The sequence below is a fragment of the Neoarius graeffei genome, chromosome 21, assembly GCF_027579695.1.
Source record: "Neoarius graeffei isolate fNeoGra1 chromosome 21, fNeoGra1.pri, whole genome shotgun sequence".
In the NCBI taxonomy this organism is placed as follows: domain Eukaryota; kingdom Metazoa; phylum Chordata; class Actinopteri; order Siluriformes; family Ariidae; genus Neoarius; species Neoarius graeffei.
Window position 1 is genome coordinate 51760222 of NC_083589.1, and position 25082 is coordinate 51785303.

A 25082-nucleotide genomic window follows, 5' to 3' on the forward strand; every position below is an offset into this window, starting at 1 on the left:
AGGGAAGGAGGTTGTCACTCAGGATTTTACGGTACATGGCCGCGTCCATTCTTCCGTTGATGCGGTGAAGTAGTCCTGTGCTCTTAGCAGAGAAACACCCCCAAAGCATAATGTTTCCACCTCCATGCTTGACAGTGGGGATGGTGTTCTTCGGGTCATAGTCAGCATTTTTCTTCCTCCAAACACGGCGAGTTAAGTTAATGCCAAAGAGCTCGATTTTGGTCTTATCTGACCACAGCACCTTCTCCCAATCACTCTCAGAATCATTCAGGTGTTCATTGGCAAACTTCAGACGGGCCTGCACATGTGCCTTCTTGAGCAGGGAGACCTTGCAGGCACTGCAGGATTGTAATCCATTACGGCATAATGTGTTACCAATGGTTTTCTTGGTGACCGTGGTCCCATCTGCCTTAAGATCATTAACAAGCTCCTCCCGTGTAGTTCTAGGCTGATCTCTCACCTTTCTCGTGATCATTGATACCTCACGAGGTGAGATCTTGCGTGGGGCCCCAGACCGAGGTCGATTGATGGTCATTTTGTATTTCTTCCATTTTCGAACTATTGCACCAACAGTTGTCTCCTCCTCACCCAGCTTCTTGCTTATGGTTTTGTAGCCCAGTCCAGCCTTGTGCAGCTCTACAGTCTTGTCCCTGACATCCTCAGACAGCTCTTTGGTCTTGCCCATGTTGGAGAGGTTGGAGTCTGATTGATTGATTCTGTTGACAGGTGTCTTTTATACAGGTGTCAATTTAAGACAGCTGTCTTTTAATGCAGGTAACGAGTTGATTAGGAGCATCGAACTGGTCTGTGGGAGCCAGAACTCTGAATGGTTGGTAGGGGATCAAATACTTATTTCACTCAATGAAATGCAAATCAATTTATATATAATAAGTAACTTTAAAAACGCACAATGGAATTCAACACGATATCACTTTAGATCCATGCATATATTTGAAATTTATGATATTGTATGTAATGCACACACATCTTGAAACATCGATAAAGGACATTTATTGTCAAACTCAAGACAATAAAAAAATTCACAATAAAAATATTCAAAGTGACAGTTGGTCCATGTTCACGAAATTACAGGTTCAGTATCGTGTATGACCTCCGTTTGCTTGCAACAAGGCGTTCACTCTTCGTGGCATAGACCTTATCAGACCATTGATCTGCCTCTGTGGGATCGCCTGCCACGCTTCCTGAAGTGCTGTTTTATCAATGTGCGTTTTTAAAGTTACTTAGTGTATTTTATAAAATGTGATTTTCTTTGATATTCTATCTCTCACTGTTAAAATAAACCTACCCTTAAAATTATAGACTGTCCATATCTTTGCCAGTGGGCAAACTTACAAAATCAGCAAGGGATCAAATAATTATTTCCTCCACTGTATGTAATAGGCGAGAGACCGAGGGCTACGGAAACTGAGATCGGCGCCGCCCTGTACACCACATGGGGTGGGAAAGACTTGGGCTTTGAACCGGTAGCTTAGCTCAAGACTCTTTTTCCGAGTCGCTGCCCTACACTGCTTGCTAGCTAGATGATGCAAATACCACTTCATTCCCTCAACCACCAAATCAAAACTCCAAATGAGCTCATGAGGAAACTCAAGAAGAACCCCTGCCAAATGAAACACAAGGACATTTACAGATGTCTGAGGAGGTTTGGATTTTGTGTGCACTGTTCCAACATTCATGTCATTTCCCAGTCACATACCTGTAGTGCGGTTCATCAGCGTGTTTTTTTTTTTTTTTTTTTAAAGATAACCGATGCTTTATACTCGTGCTACAATGTTGTGGCCTGTACTACAAAGCTATCAACCTCTCTCTCTCGCACCAGTGCTGTGGGCAAAAAAAGTTAATGTACAGCCCTGTACATCATGTCACGCTGTCAACATTGGGACCTGCGCTAGACGACATGTACGACGTGCACGTTTGCGATTTTTACTATGGACCTCAAACTTGTCGAGAGCAAGCATCAAATTCTGTGTGAAGCTCAGAAAATAATGTGACTGATCACAGAATCCAGGGACACATGTCGGCCCGGGGGCATTTTGAGTTATTGACAGATTCAGAAAGTACAGTTGCTTTCCAATGATGCCTTCCATGTGGAGATCTGACAATATTTGAAGGATGTGTGGCCTTTTGAAAGTGCATACCTCCTTAAAACAGGAAAGGGAGAAAATCGCCCTCAAAGTTTTCCATCTCAGCTACTCTGGGTGCAGGGCGGGCACATAATGGTGCTCATTTGCATGACATTAAGGAAAGCCCTACCCCCTACTAGCTAGCACGATGCTACTTTCATGTAAACAAAGATCACCACGTCAATTTTCCTTCCATGCAAAGTATGCCCAACACAATTATGAAGTACAAAAATAAGTCCTAAAGTATACTTGAACGTTTTGTGGTTGAAAAATTACTCACACCGTAAGAAAGAAAGAGAGCACGATGATGACACAACTAACACAACGCTAGTTTCATGTAACCAAACCACAACACTCACCGTTACATGCAAAAATAACCACACAACCTTAGATTAATAAACTCACCCCATCAGAAAGAGAAACGTCGCCTTGCACACATCAATGCCTCCGATGGAATGTGTAGTCCTAGAACACTTCCTTTTGGTTGGGTTTTTTTTTGCTAGAAATGGTTATCTCCGATGTAACTACCGTGCGTCTGTTTGCTTCGCGGTGTTTCAGCTCCTCTGCGCTCTGTTTAGCTTGCTCATTCCATAGTGAAATTACATGCCTGTATGCAGCTTAAGTAGCCACGAGCTCAGCTCGTATCATACAGCTGATTGGCGAAAAAAAAAAAGACTTAAATCGTCACGTGAATGGCCCATATGGTAATTTACCCACACCCCCCAGCAGGCTACAGTCCTGACAAAAACGAGACAATTTGCAACAAAAAATGTATGCTTTTCCAACAAAACAATCTATTATCTGAAATACTGATTGCATTCTTCAAGATCTCAACTTGCACATTATGGGAAAAAACCGAAAATCACAAATTTCGAAAAAAAAAGCTTCTTTTGCGATTTTCTCGGATTCGTTTCGGCCGACGTGTCCGTGGATTCCATGACTCGTCACGATTGGCAGCGGAGACCCTTGAAATGCTTCACTAGCACGTGTCTTGAAACCGTCGAAGAAACTGAGCGCAGTTTATCAGGACCGTCAGATCACCTTGTCATCTGCTCCGAACGTGACTCCATGCTTCATTGCCATAGGGTTGCTGAAGCACTTCAAGAGCATCCATTGCTGATTTCCCTGACGGCTGTTTTTTTTTTTTAAACTGCTGTTGATCTGTACAACCCTAAAGGTGTAGAGATAATGCTAAGTTTCTTATTGCAGCTGTATGTGCAAGGAGTAAAACGGCGGCGTATTCTTCCCAAAATGTTTTAATCCTCTTTTACAACAGCAGTTTGCCAATGATGGTAATATTTATTATTGTTATGTAGCTTTTCAGTTTATAGTTGCATTTAACAGGCTTTCGTCTAAACCGGGGAACAGGGGCGCTGCGCCCTCTTACCGAAATGCCGATTGAACCCCAAGTCACACTTAGGCCATGCACTTCTATGCTACTGCACAACATGCAGTCTTTCTCAAAACGATCTTTTCTCTGTAAAAACATCCCAGCAACACCACGTGACAATGTGTCTGATCATCAAATACGTTATAATTACTCCAAAAATATCCCAATCATAGTAGATACACCGCCAGACGGTGCAAAAACAATCCGAATTGGCGTTTTCCAGACTGAGGCGCCATATTTAGTTGTTTACTTGTTGCGGCTGCTCTCGCGAGATTTGACATGGGTTACATACAAGGTCAGCTGACTTGTAGAGCGAGATTTCTCGAGACTGAATGACCTTTCACCCACCGGCGCGGGAGTTTTTGACAGTAGTAGTTCGCGAGTTGTTTTTGTTGACACTTGGGCATTTAAAGATGTCATCCCGCGGCACGAAACGGAAGAAAGCCAAAGACTGTCCGGGGCAGAAGATGATTACTTTTCTTTTTCAATGTTGACAATTTGTTACAATTTCCCTGTCAGATAGCCTCAATGTCCCATTGTAGCCTCAATTTTTCAAAGGCTTCGCACGGCAGAGGGGGGGGATGGACAACCAGTACCATCCCCCCCCCAGTCGCTTCGCTCCCTCGCCATGGTGAGCGCCCTCATACTAAAGTTTTCTAGAAAAACACCTGATTAATGTCTGTGAAACAAGTTAGTTCCTATTGTCACTTGTTATTGCAGCTATAACCAGCCATCCCCTCACCAGCCTCTCATTTTATTTCCGTCTTTGAGTTAATAATACAAAAAAGAAAAATTGAGTTTATAGCAGCGCTTGGAGCCCCATACTTAAGAGAATGTTAAGGCATCGGCTTGATTTTTGATGGCTTAACCAGATGATGAACGTGTACCACCATAGATAACCTGATCGTAAATGCAAGGCCATGTATCTCAGACACTTGACCACCGGACAATGAAAATTGTATCTTTATTTCCATAAGAGAGATGGGCTTTTGTTTAAATTTGCTTTTTAAAATAACATGGGATTATTTACTTACACATTTTATGGGAAATATTCATGACCGTTTCTCATAAAGCTACTTAAAACCAGTTGTATTAGCCCATTAGCTTGTTGGGCAGTGGACAGTTTGTCATGTAAAGGCGATAGATGGATGGAATCGCAGGAAGAGTTTTATTGAAAGCACGCTAACAAACATCCAAAATGTAGACGAAAAAAGCAGAGTTGAAAAACAGGCATTGGTCGAGTGAGGCACAGACAGGATATTAGCGGTAATACAATACTCGAAGTCTAAAAACACAAACGGTCAAAACCAGAAAAGCGATACAAATGCAAAGCTTGGTAAGGTCAGATGCAGAGTACAGCGCGTATATTTCAATGTCTGTGTGTTACTGAGAGTCCTTATGTATGTGCTGTGATTGCACTCTAATCAGGAACAGGTGCATGGTAATTAGTCCTAATTGCGTGCGTGTGCTTTGCAGTCTGTGGCTGCATGCTTCAAGCACCAACACACGTGGACATGAGAGATGTAACCAGACAATTGTTTGGCATCAAGTTTGATATTCGATGGCAACTATATAGCAATGATGTAAAGTGAAAGCGGTGCTGTCCACCAGACACCATAATAAATGTGGTGGTGGTGTTTCTGGTGCATGGCATGCGGCGTCAAAGAAAGGAATAAATACGTATTCGTAACTGTGATGCGTATCTCATTATTGGTATCGTTGTCGCAGGACAATGCAGCGATTTATTGACCTAAAATACATAATTCGATAGCTCATATATGCTGTATTATTCAGGGATGAGAATTTTCCGCCGATCAGCGGATTTCCGACTTTTTCAGACCAAAATGATCGTTTTTGAGATCGATGTAAATCTGTTGAGAAATTTTCGAGGATGTGGGGTGGGGTGTATGGTTAATGATCTGTGGTCACCTTATAACGTCTTGATTTTTGGTGGACTCCGGGTTAACACACTCGAGTCTTTCGACGTCGTAATTAACATTCACTTTTGCGACAATGTTCAACTTATTCGCGGTAGAATTTTCGGGAAATTCCATCGCGCGCAGTGTATAAACACAAGCACGCATGGTCTCCACGCGTGGCTTGCAATCGCCGTTCACCGACCGTACACACTGAGGATACGCATTGGTAACATCGGAAAGACACCTATTCAGGCGGGATATTTTAGCATATCGACAATGGCTATAGACTATCGAACTTCACATATACACCAAAAACACACAGGTAGGTCGAAAATTATTTTGCCTGTTCAATGATTCATTATATTTATAATGTATATCGCACAAATCAATGCCATGGGGTTTTATATATATATAAAAAAAATACATGTCATATATAAGTGTGTATCTTTTATAAATGGGGTTAGCTTATCTAATGTAGCATGTTGGGGAGAATCATAGTATCATATCTATATTTCTGATAAAATATTTTAGGTATGATACCGTGTATAACTCTCCTACTTATTGCTCATTTCATACGGGGACGGGGGGAATTGTTGGCATGTGCCGCGCGGGAGCGTCTGCCCAAATTTTTTTAGGCCGAGATGAACTTATAGTTTTTGATTTAAAAAAATTTCCAGTATGTAATGCCGATTGTACACGCCTGTTCTTTAATTCAAAATCACCATCTCGATCTTCAGATTGACCGTATGGTATCTGTATTACATTCCACAACATCCTGTCCAGATAAAACCTCGTTAGTTCACACAACAGTCGAAAGGGAAGCGATAAGTGATGTTGAATGTTGCCTGCTTAATACGCAAGAGCTCCTGCTACCATGATAACATCAGAAGAAAGCTTAAGAGAATTATATGATAGAACTTTTTTTCTGGTTTGCACTTCATTTTAAAGGATTAGAGGATTCAAAGACATGAATAGCAAAAATGCAGAAATATAATACCGTAGAGCTCATTTATATTAAAAGGTGCATTGATTTGATTTTTTTGAAATCATCAAATGTGAATTGATTAAAAGCAAGTCTCGTGTACCATATTAATCATTTTCACCTGGGAGTCCACCAAGAAGGGGAATTTATTTCCAAATAAGTTGCAAATTTTTGCTGATAAAATTAATGGTTTTGGGGTAAAAAAAAAAAAAGACAAAAATCATTAGCTCCCGCCCCCTGGGCCCCCACCGGGGCTCTGCCCCTGGACCCCGCTGGCTTCCTGCGGCCCCCAAACCCCTGGCTTTTTTCAGACTTTTTAAATATTTTTCATTCTCATCCCTGATTATTATTCTATTCAGGTTGATTTTGTGCCCTTGCAAATATTTTGCTCATCCAGTCATCAGGAGCTCTGCTTGTCGGCAGTGCGTAAAAATATCTTAATTTTTTTCGCGGTCCAGAATCCTACGATCCAGACCCCAGTTACGGACCTTTTGGCGACTCGTTCGTTCACAACAGCAAACATGGTAGCAATTTGTCATTTATTTTTGCATTTCTCGGTATAATAGCATGAATTTTACAGCATGGATAGCGATAACGACAGTGTTCACAGTGAAAGCGAGTTTTACTACCCTGATGAAGACGAAATGGAACATTTCGGGAGAAAGCCGAAAGCCTGTAACTAGGGGTGTTCACACGGCAACTTTTACTCCGGTGTAGCACCGGGGCTGCCCCGGTAGAGCGTTCACACGGTACAAAGTTATACCGGTGTAGCCCCTGAAAGCTGCTTAAACCGGTGCAAATCTAACCCTGCTCGGGAGGTGGTTTAAGAAATTTACTCCGGAGTAAATGCTAGTTTGCGGGGCAGCACCGATATAAAATGGGACGTCTGAACGCTACAGGGGTAGACTCGCTACGCGTGAGGAGAGTTGATTACATAAGAGTATTGCATAATTTGCATCCTGGTATTTTGCGCTTCCAAAATGGTGAATATCAACAACAACAGAACTGCGTGTCTTCCAGTGTTGCCAGATTTGGCAGTTTTAAGTGCATTTTGGCGGATTTGAACATATTTTGGGCTGGAAAACGTCAGCAATATCTGGCAACACTGGTGTCTTCATCCACGTTGTTTTCCCGGCGCTTGGTGATGCCATGACAACCGGGAAAAAGAAGTACATTTTCACGCATGCGCATATTTCATTTCCGCATTATTACTATCGGAAATGATAGTAATAATGATAGGAAATGATAGTAATAAAGTTTTTGCTACTATAACACGGTCGCAGAAACTGCCGTGTGACCGCAAGTGGGGCTGCACCGGTGCTAACACGCTTCTCTCTAGTAAGCAGGGTTGTGACGTGTGAACGCTGCGCAAAATTTACACCGGTCTAAGATATATCGCAACAAAATACATCGGTGCAGCATCGATGCAAATATGTGCCGTGTGAACACCCTAAACTGTTGCTGACTAGTTTCCGAGCCGACGTAGCTTGTCAAACAGGTTTTTGACAAGCTTGTAGCAGGTTTGTTCTAAATGTGGTTTCCCTTTCGGGCGCTCTCGTTTTCTGTTAGAATTTGGTAAAGGGAAAAAAAAATTATTTACCAGCTTAAAGTGCGTATTCTGGACCAATTATTATTATTTTTTTTTTATATGAAAGAATGTCCCTTTACACACTCTTCCAGAAGGGTAATTTTGTACAAGGCCATCTGTCTACAGCAGAAAAAAATAAAATAACGAAACACGTCTGGAAAAATCCCAAGGGAGTCTGGAGCCAGATTCGTGACGTTACCTGCGGAAGCGCCAGCAGGCTGCGAGAGCTTTGCACGGTTTCAGTGCACAGCCTGTGTAGACCAAGCGCTCCCATTTCTCTCTCATTGTCCGGTCTTTTGGGAAACGATGAGTACTAATCCCATCAAGATTGGTGTTGCTACACCCTCCTACGATACATCTGTTAACCATTTTAATAATTACGTGATAACGTTGAAGAAATTTGCAGAAAACCACCAGGTCGTTTTCTCATAAACAAACCAGCGCTGGCGTAGGATTCAGAGGGAGGCGTCCCGCACGCGACGTCACGAAAATCAATGTTTCCCGGGAAATCCAAATGCCAAGTTTTTTCAGAGGCGGACCAATTCGCCTCAAATGGCTTGATTTCAACTGAATTTTTCTGGTATTGCGCAAGGTAAAAAAATGTGACAGATATTTGACCAAAGTTTAATATAAAATAGGAGAATTACACTGATCTTGCTCCTGAATTTACCCGTGATATGCACTTTAAAGTCGGTCTGTATCGTGAAATTTCACGATGCGGACCTCCCGGCTGGTAAATAAATATGGAAATGAATCACTATCTTCTGAGCAATCAGATTCAAGAATTCAGTGGTTTAAAGGGCTGTGTTCAGTGGTACTTACACTACCGTTGAAAACTTTGGGGTCACTTTGAAATGTCCTTATTTTTGAAAGAAAAGCACTGTTCTTTTCAATGAAGATCACTTTAAACTAATCAGAAATCCACTCTATACATTGCTAATGTGGTAAATGACTATTCTAGCTGCAAATGTCTGGTTTTTGGTGCAATATCTCCATAGGTGTATAGAGGCCCATTTCCAGCAACTCTCACTCCAGTGTTCTAATGGTACAATGTGTTTGCTCATTGCCTCAGAAGGCTAATGGATGATTAGAAAACCCTTGTACAATCATGTTAGCACAGCTGAAAACAGTTGAGCTCTTTAGAGAAGCTATAAAACTGACCTTCCTTTGAGCAGATTGAGTTTCTGGAGCATCACATTTGTGGGGTCGATTAAATGCTCAAAATGGCCAGAAAAATGTCTCGACTATATTTTCTATTCATTTTACAACTTATGGTGGTAAATAAAAGTGTGACTTTTCATGGAAAACACAAAATTGTCTGGGTGACCCCAAACTTTTGAACGGTAGTGTACTTTATGGCAGTTATCTTGAAGGGGCAGCTGCTGATGACCTGCATCTCTTCTCATTTCCTTTGTTGCTGTGTGTTTAGTGCCTCTGATGTCATGGGGCCCCAGTTTTAACTTCAGTATCTGGTACATTGAGCTGCACGGGATCGAAGACCCAGATGTAGTCCAGCCTTGCCTTAACTGGTACAGTAAGGTGAGTCGTTCTATTCACCAGCACCAATGTGTTAGTAATAACCTCAGTGATGTTCACATAAGCTGGATGGGCTCCAGGTGGCTGAGTTGGGGCAGCGTAACGTTCTCGAAATGGCAGAGCTCCAGATACTTGTCCTTGCCGTCATAGCTCTAATTTAGATGAGTGAAGTCACTGCCTTGACATGAAGTCAGGTTCTCAGTAACTCTATTTTCGCTTATTACAGTCTGGTTGTAAAATGAGCGTCGGCCATACATTTATTTTTTTTCAGACTTTATTTATAATGAGGGCAGCACTAAATAGCGATGCTAATGAACTTGTGGCCCTCCCTAAAATAAATGTATACAATATAAACTAGTGCTGTCAAAAATGTCGCGTTATTAACGCGTTAACTTGACTCAATTTTAACGGCGATAATTTTTTTTATCGCGAGATTAACGCTCCGTGACATGATGTAGGTTTTTCATAAGCTTTTGAAACTGCCAGGAACTTGGAACAGAGACTTTGCTTAGAAAAACGATAGCAGCTAGACTGTAATGCCACGCCCCGCACAGCCGGAGTCCTCTGCCCTCCTCCCCCCAAAGAATCAGCGCGGGCAGGGCGCGCTAGTAGAGATGGGATTTATGGCTCTTTGATGGGATCCGCATCTTTGTGATCCGTTCTTTGAAAAGAGCCGTTCAAAAGACTGGCTCATTTGGCTCTTTTTAAATATTTATTCAGTTTTAAGAAGACAGCGTCTAAAGAAGCCAGATCCCTCTGAACTGTAAACTCAATGCTATCCCAGAAATCCTTCCTGTAATATGCAAATTTGGCCGCCTCTGATCGGACAGCACGACGCATCAACAGGCAGAAAGTGTAAAAGTACAAAATGTGTTAAGTGAGCTGAAACAGTAAAGATCAGATTCAATGCAATATTTATCAACGAACAACTTAATATAATAGTGTACTTTATATTATAATCAAGCATGTCAAGCCTACCGTCACTGTGTAACCTGTCTCTCTGATTAGAGTTGTAGACTAACTCAAGCAGTAGATCACTTCACTCATGGTTCTTTTGCTAGCCCTGGTGCTTGGCTTAGGTTTCACTTTGCAGTGGCTGTGTCAAGACGTGTTATACTTTGCAATACAAAGCAAGCCCATTCACATTTTTATGCTGATAAGAGAATTACAATGGTTTTTCATGTGACAAAAATGTGCGATTAAATTGCGACAGTCGCGACATTAATCGTGATTAAATATTTTAATCGCTTGACAGCACTAATAAAAACTATTTACACTAAATTACAATAAAAACAATACGATAATCATATTAATAGATATAAATAAGAAACAAATTATTATAAAATTATATTACAAAATGATATAAAAGACGCTGCTCAGAAAACGCCCGCTGTCTGAGAGATTCCTTAAAGGGCATAAGCTGTTCGATTCGCCTTGTAGAGAAAGGGAGAGTATTCCAAAGGCGGGTAGCAGAAACAGAAAAAGTGCGCCCGCCTTCTGTATTTCGGGCAGCGAAGATTAAGATCAGCATAGCGCGTGCGTCTTTTATTGACGTAGCTATTTAGAACAAGTTGCTCACTTAAAAAGGTAGGAACGTTACCATAAATCCGCTTATGAACGAGAGCGCATTTGTTTATCTTAAACCGTTCGTGTACTGGAATCCATCCAAGTCTATTAAACAGTTCCACAGATGATGCTTGCGGTTCTGCGAAAAGAATAACTCTGGCAGCGCGCTTCTGTAATTTAAGAATTCGATTCTGACATTCTTTATCGCACTCAGACCATACTGCACTACCATAATTAATGATTGGTTGAATTAAAGCATTACAGTATCGTTTACGTTGTGCTAACGGCAAAAACGATCTTATTTTCCTTAGAATTGCAATACGGGAGGCCACTTTTTTACATGTTTTTTCGACATGTTCGTAAAACGAAAGTTCACTATCTATATCAAGTCCAAGTAATGTTGCACTTGAGACATTATCTAGTGCTGTGGCGCTATTGCCCGCCTTAACGCACAGTTCTACACTTGTCTTCGAAGCAAGGTGCTTGCCCGTGATCGTCAGGACCTTTGTCTTCTTCTCATTTAGGAAGAGCTTGTTGGCATTAGCCCATGACTCGATCTCTCTTAATGACGTATTGATAGCCTGGCAAGCCAGACTAAATGCGAATATTTAGTCTGGCCTCGCTCGTAGACATTTCCGAAGGGTGTGGGAGGAACAACCCGCTGTCTTTCAAACTGTCTCTGTGCGTATAGGCCAACGCTCTGACCAATCAGCGCAACTGTGACGTAGTCAGAGCGACAGAAAGCAGTGGGAGAGACCTTGAAATAAATAATTTTTCAAAATGCGTATTAATTAATAAACAGGTTCTAGATATTAAGAAGTTTGGAGATAATGACCACAAGTTTGGAGTCTGTACCACATACACTCATTTTTTTTTTTTTCAAGGGTTTGCTTAAACTGTTTTTGAGAGTTTTTTTATTTAGTGGTGTTTGGTGAAGTAATTTCCCTTAAATTTAAAATAACGGGAAAATAAGAAACAATCAAAAAGTAATGTTTCAAAGCTGTTTATTAATTCTTCGTACTGCACAAACTAGCCCCATCCTTTTGGCTACGAGCAGAGCCAGCTGCTAGATCAGACTTTTGCCATAGCCGGTCGGCAAAACAGCGAAAACGTCCTTCTTGAAAAGGAATGAGCGGAGAGCCTCTTCCTGCTCATGTTTCAACGAAAACTCCAAGTCTAATTCTTCTAAAACTGATTCCAAAGCGGAGTCAAACGCGCGCTGTTCACTAGCCGTAGCCATCTTTCCTGTTGTGCTTTCTCCAGCGTCGCGCAGCTTTGTCGTCACTCCTGCAAAAGCCCGCCCAAAGAATCCAAACAAAAACCTTGCGTTGTGATTGGCGGGCGCGATTTGATGCCCGGGGTGTTTTGTTGATATGGCGCGAAGCTAGACCCACTCGTAGGCAAAAATATTTTTGGCCGCTATGTGGGTGGGTCTAGTTTACTAGGCTAACGTATTGAGAGTGTCATTCAGAAGGTGCAAAGTGGTGACATCAGCTGCAGCAGAGACAATGGACATACATACATGCGTTCACAGACACGGTCTTCTGCATTCATCACTTGTGCCATTTTCTTTTATGAACAAATTTATTGGATTTGAGTTTATTTGATGATTAAAATGCTGAACTCGGTATAGCAAGCATGACCTGCATCGCTCATCGGGCATAAACCCCAGCGCCGTCACCGTCTGCATCTGTGTTCACCGCTCCACAGTTTAGTGCTCTTTCACTTTTTCATCTTTCTTTTGCGCTTTCTCTTTCACTCTGTATTTTAATGTTTTTTCCCTCCTGCTTATAATGTGCAATCCTGTTTACTGAAAGTAAATTAAGCGCATCTGTGTATGCAGCAACCTCAACACCAGAGTTTTGAGCTACCTTCTTTTTTGCTCCGAGTTTCCTGTCTCTTTCCGTCCATGTGATGAATAGTTTCCTTTATTCATTGCCTCAATGTCGCATCATGTAGATAAATCGGGTCTTTTTATGTCAACGATTTGCATGTGTGGAAAATCTGGTGTGTCATATGCATGTGAAATGTAAAAAAAAAAGGGGCTGACGTGTGGCTTTTTTTTTGTTGTTTTTTTTTCCACATGGCTGAACCTGATTCCTCAGTTGTCATTCCACTGGTACTGTACTTCGTTAATCGGGAGAGTTTGCATATGATATCCTACCCTTGATTCTGCAGTTGTTTCTCTAAAAGTGTAATGAACAAGAGCTGTTGTGATATTTTTAGTGCTTTTTAATGTTGCGGTGATTGAAATTACTTGACAGATGTCTCCTTTTCATCTAGATGTGTCACATTTGACTTTTTCAGTGATCGACAAATGGATTTTTTTTTTTTAAATGGATAGAAGCAAATTGTACAACTTGCTGTTGAACAATGTTGCATCATAGCTTATACTCCAGGCCTTTCAGTTACATGAAACCTGCGACGGATAACGTCGTTGGCGCCCAAATTAAGGTCAAGCGCCCAAAATATGCTACCAAAAGTTAAAAAAAAAAAAAAAAAGTTGATTTCGGCCATCCTTAAAAAAAAAAAAAAAATCCGTTTCCTGTCCACCGGGTGAGCAAAAAAATTTTTAGTAGGGAGGGAGGGATTTTGTTTTTTCTTTCAGTACTTTTTTATTACAAAAGCAGACACATTTAATAAAATATGACAGTTTAATCAACTGAAACGTGTATAAAAACTTAAATATTATTATAAAACCTACCGTGCAGGAACAGGCGTCACCACAGACGGTCCTCGGCATTTCACTGCCTCTTTATGTCCTGGCGGCCGTCTAAATACCACAAGCAGTTTGTAATGTTCATTCCTACATTTGTTCCTTCAGTTTGGCCAGTATGTCTAGATAGACAAGGTTCTTCTCTCTGGCTGTCTTTTATAATTTCGTTGTGTAATTCGTTCTTTTTATTTGCTACAGACACAGTTTTTAATTCTGTCGAGCCAACCTGCATTAGTTCCGTAAACGCATGTTTTTGTTCAGTTCCGTTCTCATTTGGAATAGATCTATTAGGTTCTCCTACAGATCTGTCAGGGTCATTAACAAAGTAGGGAATGAATTTCGCATAAAACTCAAAAGCTGTTTGTAACGTCTCGGATTGGTCAAGATCAAACGAATTTTCCAGTAACGGTTTGTGATGGTCCGACACACGGACTTTTTGTAGTTCTAAATCGAGCGTGAGGCCTAGTTCGGATGAAATTACACTATTAAAATGATCACTGAATGATTTGTTTTTCTGAATCTTTACTATTTTGTTGTTCGCCAGAATACCATTTTGCGATTTCACACTTAAGCGAATGTTTGAAAACTCCGGCTCTCCTTCCTTCATGGTGGCTGACATTTTTTTGTGCCGCACGGCGCATGCGCAGAGCTGATTCGATTCTATATTCTGCGCGGAATGCGTAAATGTCAAGTTCGATTTTAGATTTACGAACCCGAAAAAAATGTCGAAAAACCGGCGTTAAAAAAAAAAATTTCAACCGCACAAACGGCACTCGCCCAGCCGGTGGACTGGAAACAGAACATTTTTTAATAATGGCCTTAAATAAACTTGGCTGCGTAAAACCCAATGTCTTGACTGACGACTTTAAAAACACCAAAATTAGCGAGAATTAGCATGTATTTCTTGTAATTGATGTGAAATCCGCACCATTCCCATGTTGTTCCGGGTTCATCGAACTAGCCGTAAGGGCCTCTGCATGCTCTTGCGACAAGGCTTTCGCAGATAGCTTTTCGCAGACAGTTGTAATTTATCGTTGAGCAGGGAGTATAGGCGTGCGTGATGTTATTCACCACCACAACGCAAGGGGGCACGAAGTCGCGAAATCGCTAGGAGTAGTTGGTGGGTGTGGTTAGTGGAGTGTTTATCCTCCGGTTACTTATAATGACTAGAACTGGAGTCGTATAGATGTACATACTTCCTCGATCAACCGCTCTTCGTGCTGCTCCATCTTCGCTCGTGTTTTTAAAAATGGCGGTCGTGAAAACAAACCAAACCGGGAAAGTAGGGAAGCGGAAGTGCGTGTACAGCAGATGTAGAGTGGACCAATCAGAGCCCTCTTGTCTGCGACGCTGTCTGCAAGGCTTCTGCAGTGGTCACAATTTTTGGGAGGTGCGCGCAGAGCGTCTGCGAAGGTGGGGGGGCTACGCAGACGCTATCTGCGACGCTATCTGCGAGGACTGGGTTGTCAGCATAAATTGGCCTTAAGCCTCGCGCAGAGCACGAATTCTCCAACAACGGCGATCAGCACGCCATGATTTCGTGGAGGAGCGAGACTCGCGTACCAGTGACCAGAGCGGGATTTCCACGTTAGGTAAATCATCTTTCTTCTTCTATGTTGTTTTATAACGGTTGGCAAACAGCTTTTAGGTCCATTACCGCCACCTTCTGGACTGGAGTGTGAACCAGAATGTGTTTTGTGCTAAATTCTCCTAATAATTCCTGTATCGTTTTAAAAACCTAAAAATAGCCCAAGATCTCTCTGATACCTAGCGTCCTATGATTTAAATCAGGTAAAAGACTGAATAAAAGAGCTATTCAGGACACAACTGTGTGTCTTTAAGATACAGCTTGCATCTTAAATCCACACAGTTGTGTAAGTGCGGGTGGAATCAGTGACTTGGAGCTTGGTCCTCTTGTTGATAGTCTTAGACACTGGCCTTTCATTTAAACTAGGATCTTTTACCCGTAGGTCGCGTTAACCGACAATTGTCCGTCATTGACGGATTTTTTTTTAGCTATGACGGAAAAATCTGAAGGCCGTCGGTCATTTTGACGGATGTTTACCGTTACCAATAACAATAATAGCCTAATAATAAAACATAATGAAACACACAATTGAAATGATTGGCAAGTTGTGGCAGAGTTTTCTTACATACAGTATACATAGTCTTCACTGCCGTCACTTTCAATCTGAGCCGACGTTGCGGCAGTCTTGATGTTCAGTGCATAGGCTACTCATGTACCGTATAGACCGTAGCCACTGCGCAAGGCTGTTCCCCCCCATCGCGCTCCTGACCGCGCTCTGACTTTTCTAACCACTAGCACAGTGAGATGGATTAATGTTTCCCTTCTCTGCAGAAGACACGTCATTTTTGCTATTAAAAAAAGAGATGCAGTAGGTTGTTTGTGTCGTTTCCCTGCCTGTACGTCTTAATGCAGTAGCGCTCATTTAGGCTAGTTGTTTTCTTGTTTTTAAAATGAAACAAATGCCGATTTATTGTATTCTTCCCCAGCAAGCTTAGGAACATCACTGCTCGAACATCTGCTAAACTATCATTTTAATGAGAGCGCGGGGAGACAAACTAACATTTAAACTAGTGCTGTCAAAAATGTCGCGTTATTAACGCGTTAACTTGACTCAATTTTAACGGCGATAATTTTTTTTATTGCGAGATTAACGCTCTGTGACATGATGCCACACCCCGCACAGCCAGAGTCCTCTGCCTTCCCCCGAAGAGCCACGGTGCTCGGCTTAGGTTTCGTTTTCCCATCGGCGGCTCCAGCCCCACTTTGCAGTGGCTGTGACAAGACGTGTTATGCTCTGCAATAAAAAAAAAAACATTGGTACAACCAGTGTTCGAACTATGCCGATATTTTTGGGGGGTCCCTTTTTTTTCCCTTGGGGGGGGTGCTTGCGCTTGTCTCAGAGCGCGGATCTCCATCACGCGCTCACTTCGGATATGCAAATGCTTCCCGTTACACACGATTGCTATGTCAATAAACATCATTTTGCCAATATTTTAGAGACCCCCCAACATTTCCCAAATCATGTTTTCAAGGGATCTCATGTCTGTTTCAGGGGATCTCGGATCCCCCGAGTACCCCCGTAGTTCGAACAGTGAGCAAGCCCATTCACTTTTTTATGCTGATAAGAGAATTACAATGGTTTTTCATGTGACAAAAATGTGCGATTAAATTGCGATTAATCGCGAGTTAACTATGACAGTCGCGACATTAATCGCGATTAAATATTTTAATCGCTTGACAGCACTAATTTAAACATAACTTCGTTTTATTTAAGACCTTCCGTGTCAGGTTCCAGGCTCCGCCGAGCCGAGGCTCTTGCCGGCTTCTGATCACTTCCCTGGGAGAAATGTTTCCCGACTTCAGAACTTTGGCTGAAGTGGTGCTGGTTATTCCAGTCTGCAGTGTCGCAGCAGAGCGCGGGTTCAGCCTTCAGAATAAAATTAAAACGTCAATGAGAAGTCGTCTGTCCGAGGCAAAGACGCAAAATTTAATGACAATTGCCTCGGCAGCAGTCTCCATTGACGACTCTGATTATGCACAAGCGAGCTCCCAATTTAAATCCATGCGGGCCAGAAGGAAGGTTTGAGCTCACGCAAACAGGTCAAATTAGATCGTCACTTAAATCGTTGTAGTGGACTGTTCATATTTGAACTGCAATTGTCTTGCTACGTTGTAAAATAACATTGTTCATATGCTCGTTAAGGCTCAACAGCCGCAATGTTTTTAGCGGAGGGAAAATGGGTTCACAAGTGACCGAACGTCAGAATCTCTGTTCATCTTTTTGCATCATAAATAAATGATTAAATAATACAAGCTTGTTCTGCGAATTAATTTTTAAATGAAAATGAGTCCATGAAAACACAAGTTATTAAATATACTAAGTAACTTTAAAAACACACAATGGAATTCAACACGATATCACTTTAGATCCATGCATATATTTGAAATTTATGATATTGTATGTAGTGCACACACATCTTGAAACATCGATAAAGGACATTTATTGTCAAACTCAAGAATTAATTCACAATAAAAAAATTCAAAGTGACAGTTGGTCCATGTTCGGACCGTCATGCTGGAGATTCTGGGTCTGTGTCGTCCAGGGGTCTCAGCAGCAGTGACTGAGGGTGTCAGGGATCTGTCACGGAGGTGAGCTAGCCTGATGTGCTGATCCTGAACTGGCGTCGTGACTCGAGGCTGACCAGGGCGTGGACGATCCCTGGTGCTCCCTGTCTGTCTGTAACGCTGACTCAAACGGGAAATGGTCGAATGATGAACACCGAAGTGCTGGGCGACCTCTGTCTGTGTACTTCCGGCACGCAACATCCTGATGGCCTGTTCACGTTGATTTTGGCTTAGGCGTGGCATCTTCAATAATGACAATTTTCCCATCATTTCCCCCGGGTATTTATAGGCAAGATTGTGTGTGTGTACAGTGTATGCAAAATTTGTTTGAAAATTAAAGCCTGTCCATGTCATTGACTACCCGAGTCATATTGTACGTTATTGAGTACAACTCCCTTAAATTCTGATTTGAGCACAGATTTGGAACTTATTCGGGCGGAACGAAGTTATTTTTCCATTGTGATATATTTCTTTTCTTCTTGAGATAAATTCAGCACGAATTCAGCAAGTTTTATCAATGTGCGTTTTTAAAGTTACTTATGCCTCTTTTCCACTACAAACGCGTCTGAGTCGGGCTGAGCCGTGCCGTGCTGAGTCGAGCTGAGCGGGGCTGTTGGAGTTGCATTTCGACTACAACCGCGCTGAACCGTGCTGGCTGGAAGTGGGTGGACACATTGGGTGGAGTTAGCGAAAGTGGGTGGACGTCAGGTGATGTCGTTAAGCAGCGCAAACAGTGACATCAGTGAGCTTTTAAGCGGTAGTCTCACGACCCGGAGAGTAAACACTAAACATGGAGTCGTTAGTGTTGCTGGTCTTGGTGCTGTGGCTTGTTGTCACCGACAACGCGGACAGATACTGGCAAGAGCGTATAGATGAGGCGAGGCGCATAAGGCTTCAGAAATTCTCGTAATTCGTAATTATTCTTCTTCCGGGTTTACGGTGTTTACAGATCCCAGCGTGCTCGCGGGGCGTGTGTGGGCATGTGAGGACACTCCTCCTCACCAATCAGTGCACAGGGGAGTGTCTGCTCACGCCCCCAACCTCACTCGGCACGGCTTGGCTCGCTTCAGCCCCACTCCAAAACGGTGCGAGTTTTAGGGGCTAAGCAGGGCTGAAGCGAGCCGAGTCGTGCTGGTTTTTGGTAGTCGAAACGTGAGCCGTGTCGGGCTGAAGTGAGCTGAAGCGAGCTGAAGTGAGCTGAAAAAGGGTAGTGGAAAAGGGCCATTAGTGTATATAGCATTTATAGCCTATATACATTGTCATTTAAAAGCTAAAATAAAATGAGAGATAATAATGGACAATGACGGAATTTTTACGACCCTGTCCGTCAAAATGACGGACAGTGAAAAAGTCTAATGCAACCACCGCTTTTATCCGACTACATGCTGTGAATTGCGCTGCCAGTTCTTGTGACGTGACTGAAAAACCTTTTGCGTCGCAGGTCTGCTGCAGGTTCGTCCCTTTGATGGCAACAGTGCAGAACTTGCTTTTTCATTCACAGGCTCTCCTCAGGCCCCGACACATCTTTTTAAATACTGACTAACCTGTATTCTAAATGCAGTATTCTTAATTTCAGTTGAAATTAAAAAGTCACCTTGTTTCTGTAATCTGATTACTGTCGGATATCTGTGCTGAATCGTGTATTATTTACATTTGGATGCATAATCCCTTTATTACTTTGCCCAGTCTTGCACGTGATGTGTAACTCAAAGACGAGCGAAGAAAAGAGCTGAATGAGTAACGGTCTGCCGAAGACGGTTATCTGAATAACGCAGCATTATTATCTAATTTTTTTTTTTTTTTAAATTTTCCCCTCCATTGCTGGAATAATGTTTTACATATTCAGTTGCTTCCCTTCCTAATTTTCTTCCAAGAGACCCACTAGACCGGTCTCCGCTATCACATGACCGCTACCAACCAGGGAGGGCGAAGGCGATCGCGTGCTTCTTCAGAGGGAAGTGGCGTCCTCTACTTCCTTATGACAGATTGGCTAGCGGTATCAGTTTAACACTTTTGGGCTCCCGGCCATGTGTGGCTGTGGCATCGTCAAGTTTCGAACTAGCGATTTGATAGGGTGAATACTTTTGTTGTGCCACTTCTTCTTTTTAAAGGGGCACAAAATATAATATATACGGTTACTGATGTGACAAAGTAACGTATTCTTAAGTATTCTATCAAATTTATATACTAGAAAACAACGAAATATCTTGGTAATTGTAAATATAATATTTATACGCTAAACCGCACAAGAGTCGCCATTTTTAAAAGACCGTGACGTCAGCGCTACCCACTGCACTAGCGGAACTCTCCGAAATAGAGGAGATAAGCGTGTAATCATGGCGTCGGGCGCATCAAGTGAAAAAGCGACAGCTCTGTCGAATCATACGAAGAGATCCCGCAAGACACACTGCAAGCAGGCTATGGCTTAGAAGGGTACCAGTTTGAACCTAGGAGAGGTACTCTCGACTCCGGTGATGAAATAAGAGAAGAAAGCTCGGATGACGGCGAGAATGAGACTGATGCTGACCATGGGCATGGCGAGCGTGGGGCAGAGCGTCTGCGTGCAGGTGACACGGCGTGGTGCTCGTGCGGAAAATGTAACGTGGAGTTGCTCACGAGTCCAGCAGAATTTATTTGCTGTAATGAGATAGGCGCCACCCGTGGACTTGCGAAATCGTCGCAAGAGGCAGAAACGGGTATTTCACACGTGCTATTCCCAACCTCAATGAGCCAACACAACTGGGCACATACATACGTCATGAGTGTTACGCAGAGAAAATGAACGTGCATTCTGATTGGATAAAATTAATATCATGGCGGGCTGTTCAAACTGCGGAAATAGTTTGCTCGAGCTACTTTCAAAACACTATAACTTTCCAACCTTGGAACAAAAAACTTTTGTAAGTCTTGAATAAGGTTCGTCAATGTGTGTTTTATTGTTATATTTACTCTATATATTGCCCTCTGTTCCCCTTTAATCTTCCGACCAATCAGGTAGCACGTCTGGATAAGCAATACAGCACCGGTAGAACAACAGTCCCGTGTATCTTGCGAGCGAACAAGGGTTTTTGGTGCATGTTCAGTTTGGGGCGACACAGCAGTGTAGTGGTTAGCACTGTCGCCTCACAGCAAGAAGGTTCCGGGTTTGAACCTCATGGCCGACGGAGGCCTTTCTTGTTCTCCCCGTGCCTGTGTGGGTTCTTCTGGGTGCCCCGGTTTCCCCCGCAGTTCAAAGATTGGGTAAAAATACCAGGGCTAGAATTTTGTGAAAATTTGCAGGAATCTGTTTAGATTCTTGCAAAACTGTTTTGCGAGAATCCTGAGAATCCAATAAAATAATTTCAACAACTTGTGTTTGTTGCGACTGTGTGTACGAGTTTGAATTCTTTTCACAGGCAGTCAGTTGGCCTCCAACTCCGCCCTCAAACCACAAATACAGTACCAGTTACCAGAGCCTAATCTAGGGCGTGTAATACGCGATAATGCGCGTTTTTTATCTGTCTGTCGCACATCCACTTTTTGGGCGCGAGAGTGATATCGCGTATCTGTTCATTTTGTCGCGCATTTATAAGTAGAGAGCGTGTAGTCGCGTTTTACTGAATCTTGTGCGCATCAATTTGTCAGCACCCGCTAGCAAGCACTGCGGTAAATATAGCGTTGTTTACACACCAATCGGAAAGGACCGAAGTATTCCGAATGGTTTATTTAGCGGGTAAAACAGTTTTGTGAACTATTACATCATTGGTCACTGAACCAGAAGACAGTGTATCTCAACCCAGTCGTGTGAAGTGTTTTAAAAATACCCAAAAGCACACGACATATCGTTCTGTCTCATCCAAACATAACATTCAGAGCCTCCGGGATTTCGCGATTTGCAACATGAACGCAAATTCAACCAATCCCCGCGAATTCAGGGCGGTGTTGCAATTGTATCCAATCACTGCAACTTTCCCGCAAATTTGACCAATTGGCATCGTCTTGCGGTGACGTCAACAAACTACCTTCCGCCTTACTTCCGTGTATACGTTCAAGAGAAGCAGCATGTGCGCAGTGTTGCCAGATTGGGTGGTTTTAAGTGCATTTTGGCGGGTTTTGAACATATATTTAGGCTGGAAAACGTCAGCAGTATCTGGCAACATTGCATGATGTTTACAGTGAAGGACTGTGTGCACTTTATTTTTTTTTTTTACTTTATACAAGAAATTAATGGCTGCCAACATTTTTGCCAAAATGGTATTTTATTTTCCATTGTTTAGGCAGCTTCAGCATCATACTGTGAGATTCTGTTCAAATTGTTTTTTTTTCTTCTATGAAGCCTGAGCCATTTATTTTATTAGTTTATAATTATTGTTTAATTTAGTCTTCAGGAGAGACTGCCTGCACACAGTACTAGGATTAATAGGTTTTTTTTTTCTTACATGAAAGCTGAGGCATTTATATTCTATTTTAAGGTAACTTCATGTTGTGCTGTGAGGTTCTCTGCACTTTAACTTTTCAACCAACAGGTGCATTTGGATAAGTAAAGCCTATTTTTCTGCATTTTTGTAGTCCTGGTAATCTTACACATTCTACATGATTGCTAGTTTTTTTTTTTTTTTGAGTAATTTGTTTAATTTTTCTTGTTGAAAGTTCAATATAGTATTATGTTAATGATATTCTAAAAGTAAAGATTAATAAAGCTGTTCTGTTTATAGATGTACTCGTGAAAATATCTACCAATGTATTGCTTATTTTTCTGTCCCCACTAACTGGAACAAACGAGGGATGTTTTTACCCATGTTAATATTTTCTGTCCCCTGTTTCTACAACTAGTGAGGGATCTGTCCCCTATTTTCAAATTCCTAGATTAGGCTCTGGTTACAGTAATTAAAATACACATTTATACACACTATCAAACTCATCACTTTATTTCACTCCTTAATCAAGTCAACAACTGAAGAATGGAGCCAAGGACAACGTCTTCAAAAGCCTGCCGCAAATACAGTAACTGTTAGAGTAAACATTACAATACACTGAGTTGTTCACAGTAACAAACATCACTCTATTTCAATCCTTAATCATCAGAAACTGAGCAACAGAGAACATCTGAATGTCAGAAACCTAACTGCACCAACGTGTCAGGGTCATGCCAAACTATCATTTAGTTTACTCTGCATCGTCACTGACAGCTGAGTCTGAATCATCACCACTACTAGCAGCCACACTAGAGTCAGGGTCAGGATGCACAACGGCATACAAGTCAGTACTGGCAGAAGTAGAGCTTGCACTGTCTGAGTGACGTTCTGGGGTCAAGCCGTGGAGGATCTTGTTTGTCTTTTCTCATGTCAGTAACCTGTATTTTTGCGTGTTTATCATATATTTATTCTAGTGCTGTCAAAAATGTCGCGTTATTATCGCGTTAACTTGACTCAATTTTAACGGCGATAATTTTTTTTATCACGAGATTAATGCTCCGTGACATGATGTAGGTTTTTCATAAGCTTTTGAAACTGCCAGGAACTTGGAACAGAGACTTTGCTTAGAAAACCGATAGCAGCTAGACTGTAATGCCACGCCCCGCACAGCCAGAGTCCTCTGCCCTCCTACCCCCCAAAGAACCAGCGCGGGCAGGGCACGCTAGTAGAGATGGGATTTATGGCTCTTGGATGGGATCCGCATCTTTGTGATCCGTTCTTTGAAAAGAGCCGTTCAAAAGACTGGCTCATTTGGCTCTTTTTAAATATTTATTCAGTTTTAAGAAGACAGCGTCTAAAGAAGCCAGATCCCTCTGAACTGTCAACTCAATGCTATCCCAGAAATCCTTCCTGTAATATGCAAATTTGGCCACCTCTGATTGGACAGCGCGATGCATCAACAGGCAGAAAGTGTAAAAGTACAAAATGTGTTAAGTGAGCTGAAACAGTAAAAATCAGATTCAATGCAATATTTATCAACGAACAACTTAAACTTAATATAATAGTGTACTTGATATTATAATCAAGCATGTCAAGCCTACCGTCACTGTGTAACCTGTCTCTCTGATTAGAGCTGTAGACTAACTCAAACAGTACATCATTTCACTCATGGTTCTCTTACTAGCCCCGCGCCGGTGCTTGGCTTAGGTTTCACGTTGTAGTGGCTGTGTCAAGACGTGTTATGCTTTGCAATAAAAAAAAAAACCATTGGTACAAAGCAAGCCCATTCACTTTTTTATGCTGATAAGAGAATTACAATGGTTTATGTGACAAAAATGTGCGATTAAATTGCGATTAATCGTGAGTTAACTATGACTGTCGCGACATTAATCGCGATTAAATATTTTAATCACTTGACAGCACTAATTTATTCATTTCATTGGTCTTGTCTTTCTGATTCCGAATGACTGCACTAGTGTGTGTGTGTGTGTGTCAGACTCCTGTATATCATTATACGCGTGACGATCATCGACCATGAAACAGAATGCCCACCGTGCTTTGATTTTGTCATAGTGCAGGCTGCATGTCTTACACCTCGCCTTGACCGTGAAATCGTCTTCGAAGTCATAATTGTCTAGTAGGTCATGGCCCCACGCCTGTAAACCGCGCCGCGATATTCTTTTCGTTTTTTTCAACGGATTTCGAGGTGTTTGGCTGACTATCACTTGAGCTGGAGTACGCCAATTTGTTATTCTTGACAACAAAAGCCACCTGGCGAGTACTCGGCGGACTAGATGCAAGCGACACCAAGCGAGTGAAAAACACTTTGCACATGCGCAGAACATTTGTTTATCGAAACCGAAACCGTTTGCGGACTTTTTGTGTTGAAGCGATTACTTTGATATTTTATGATAAAATTACGTTGAATATTTTGCGCGAATCCGTTGAGATTCGCCTGGGGAACAATTTACGTGAATACTCAGGCGAATTGATTCGCGCCAAAATTGTAGCCCTGAATACCCAGCCACTGGCGTTGTATAAGCCAGTGCATACTTGGTGCCAGTCCCGAGCTTGGATGGATTGGGGGAGGGTTGCGACAGGAAGGGCATCCGGTGTAAAATCTATGCCAGATATAATCAGAGCAGATCCACCGTGGTGACCCCGAACGTACGGGAGCAGCCAAAAGTAGTAGTT

General features: G+C 42.2%; 1 protein-coding gene across 1 annotated transcript in view; it reads left to right on the forward strand.

Moving 5' to 3' along the window:
* Positions 1-25082, forward strand: part of mkln1 (muskelin 1, intracellular mediator containing kelch motifs) — a 168116-nt gene that overhangs the window by 51890 nt on the left and 91144 nt on the right. The window contains exon 5 of the mRNA XM_060903331.1: positions 9453-9562. Coding sequence (XP_060759314.1) covers positions 9453-9562 — 110 coding nt within the window. The remainder of the gene's footprint in view (positions 1-9452; positions 9563-25082) is intronic.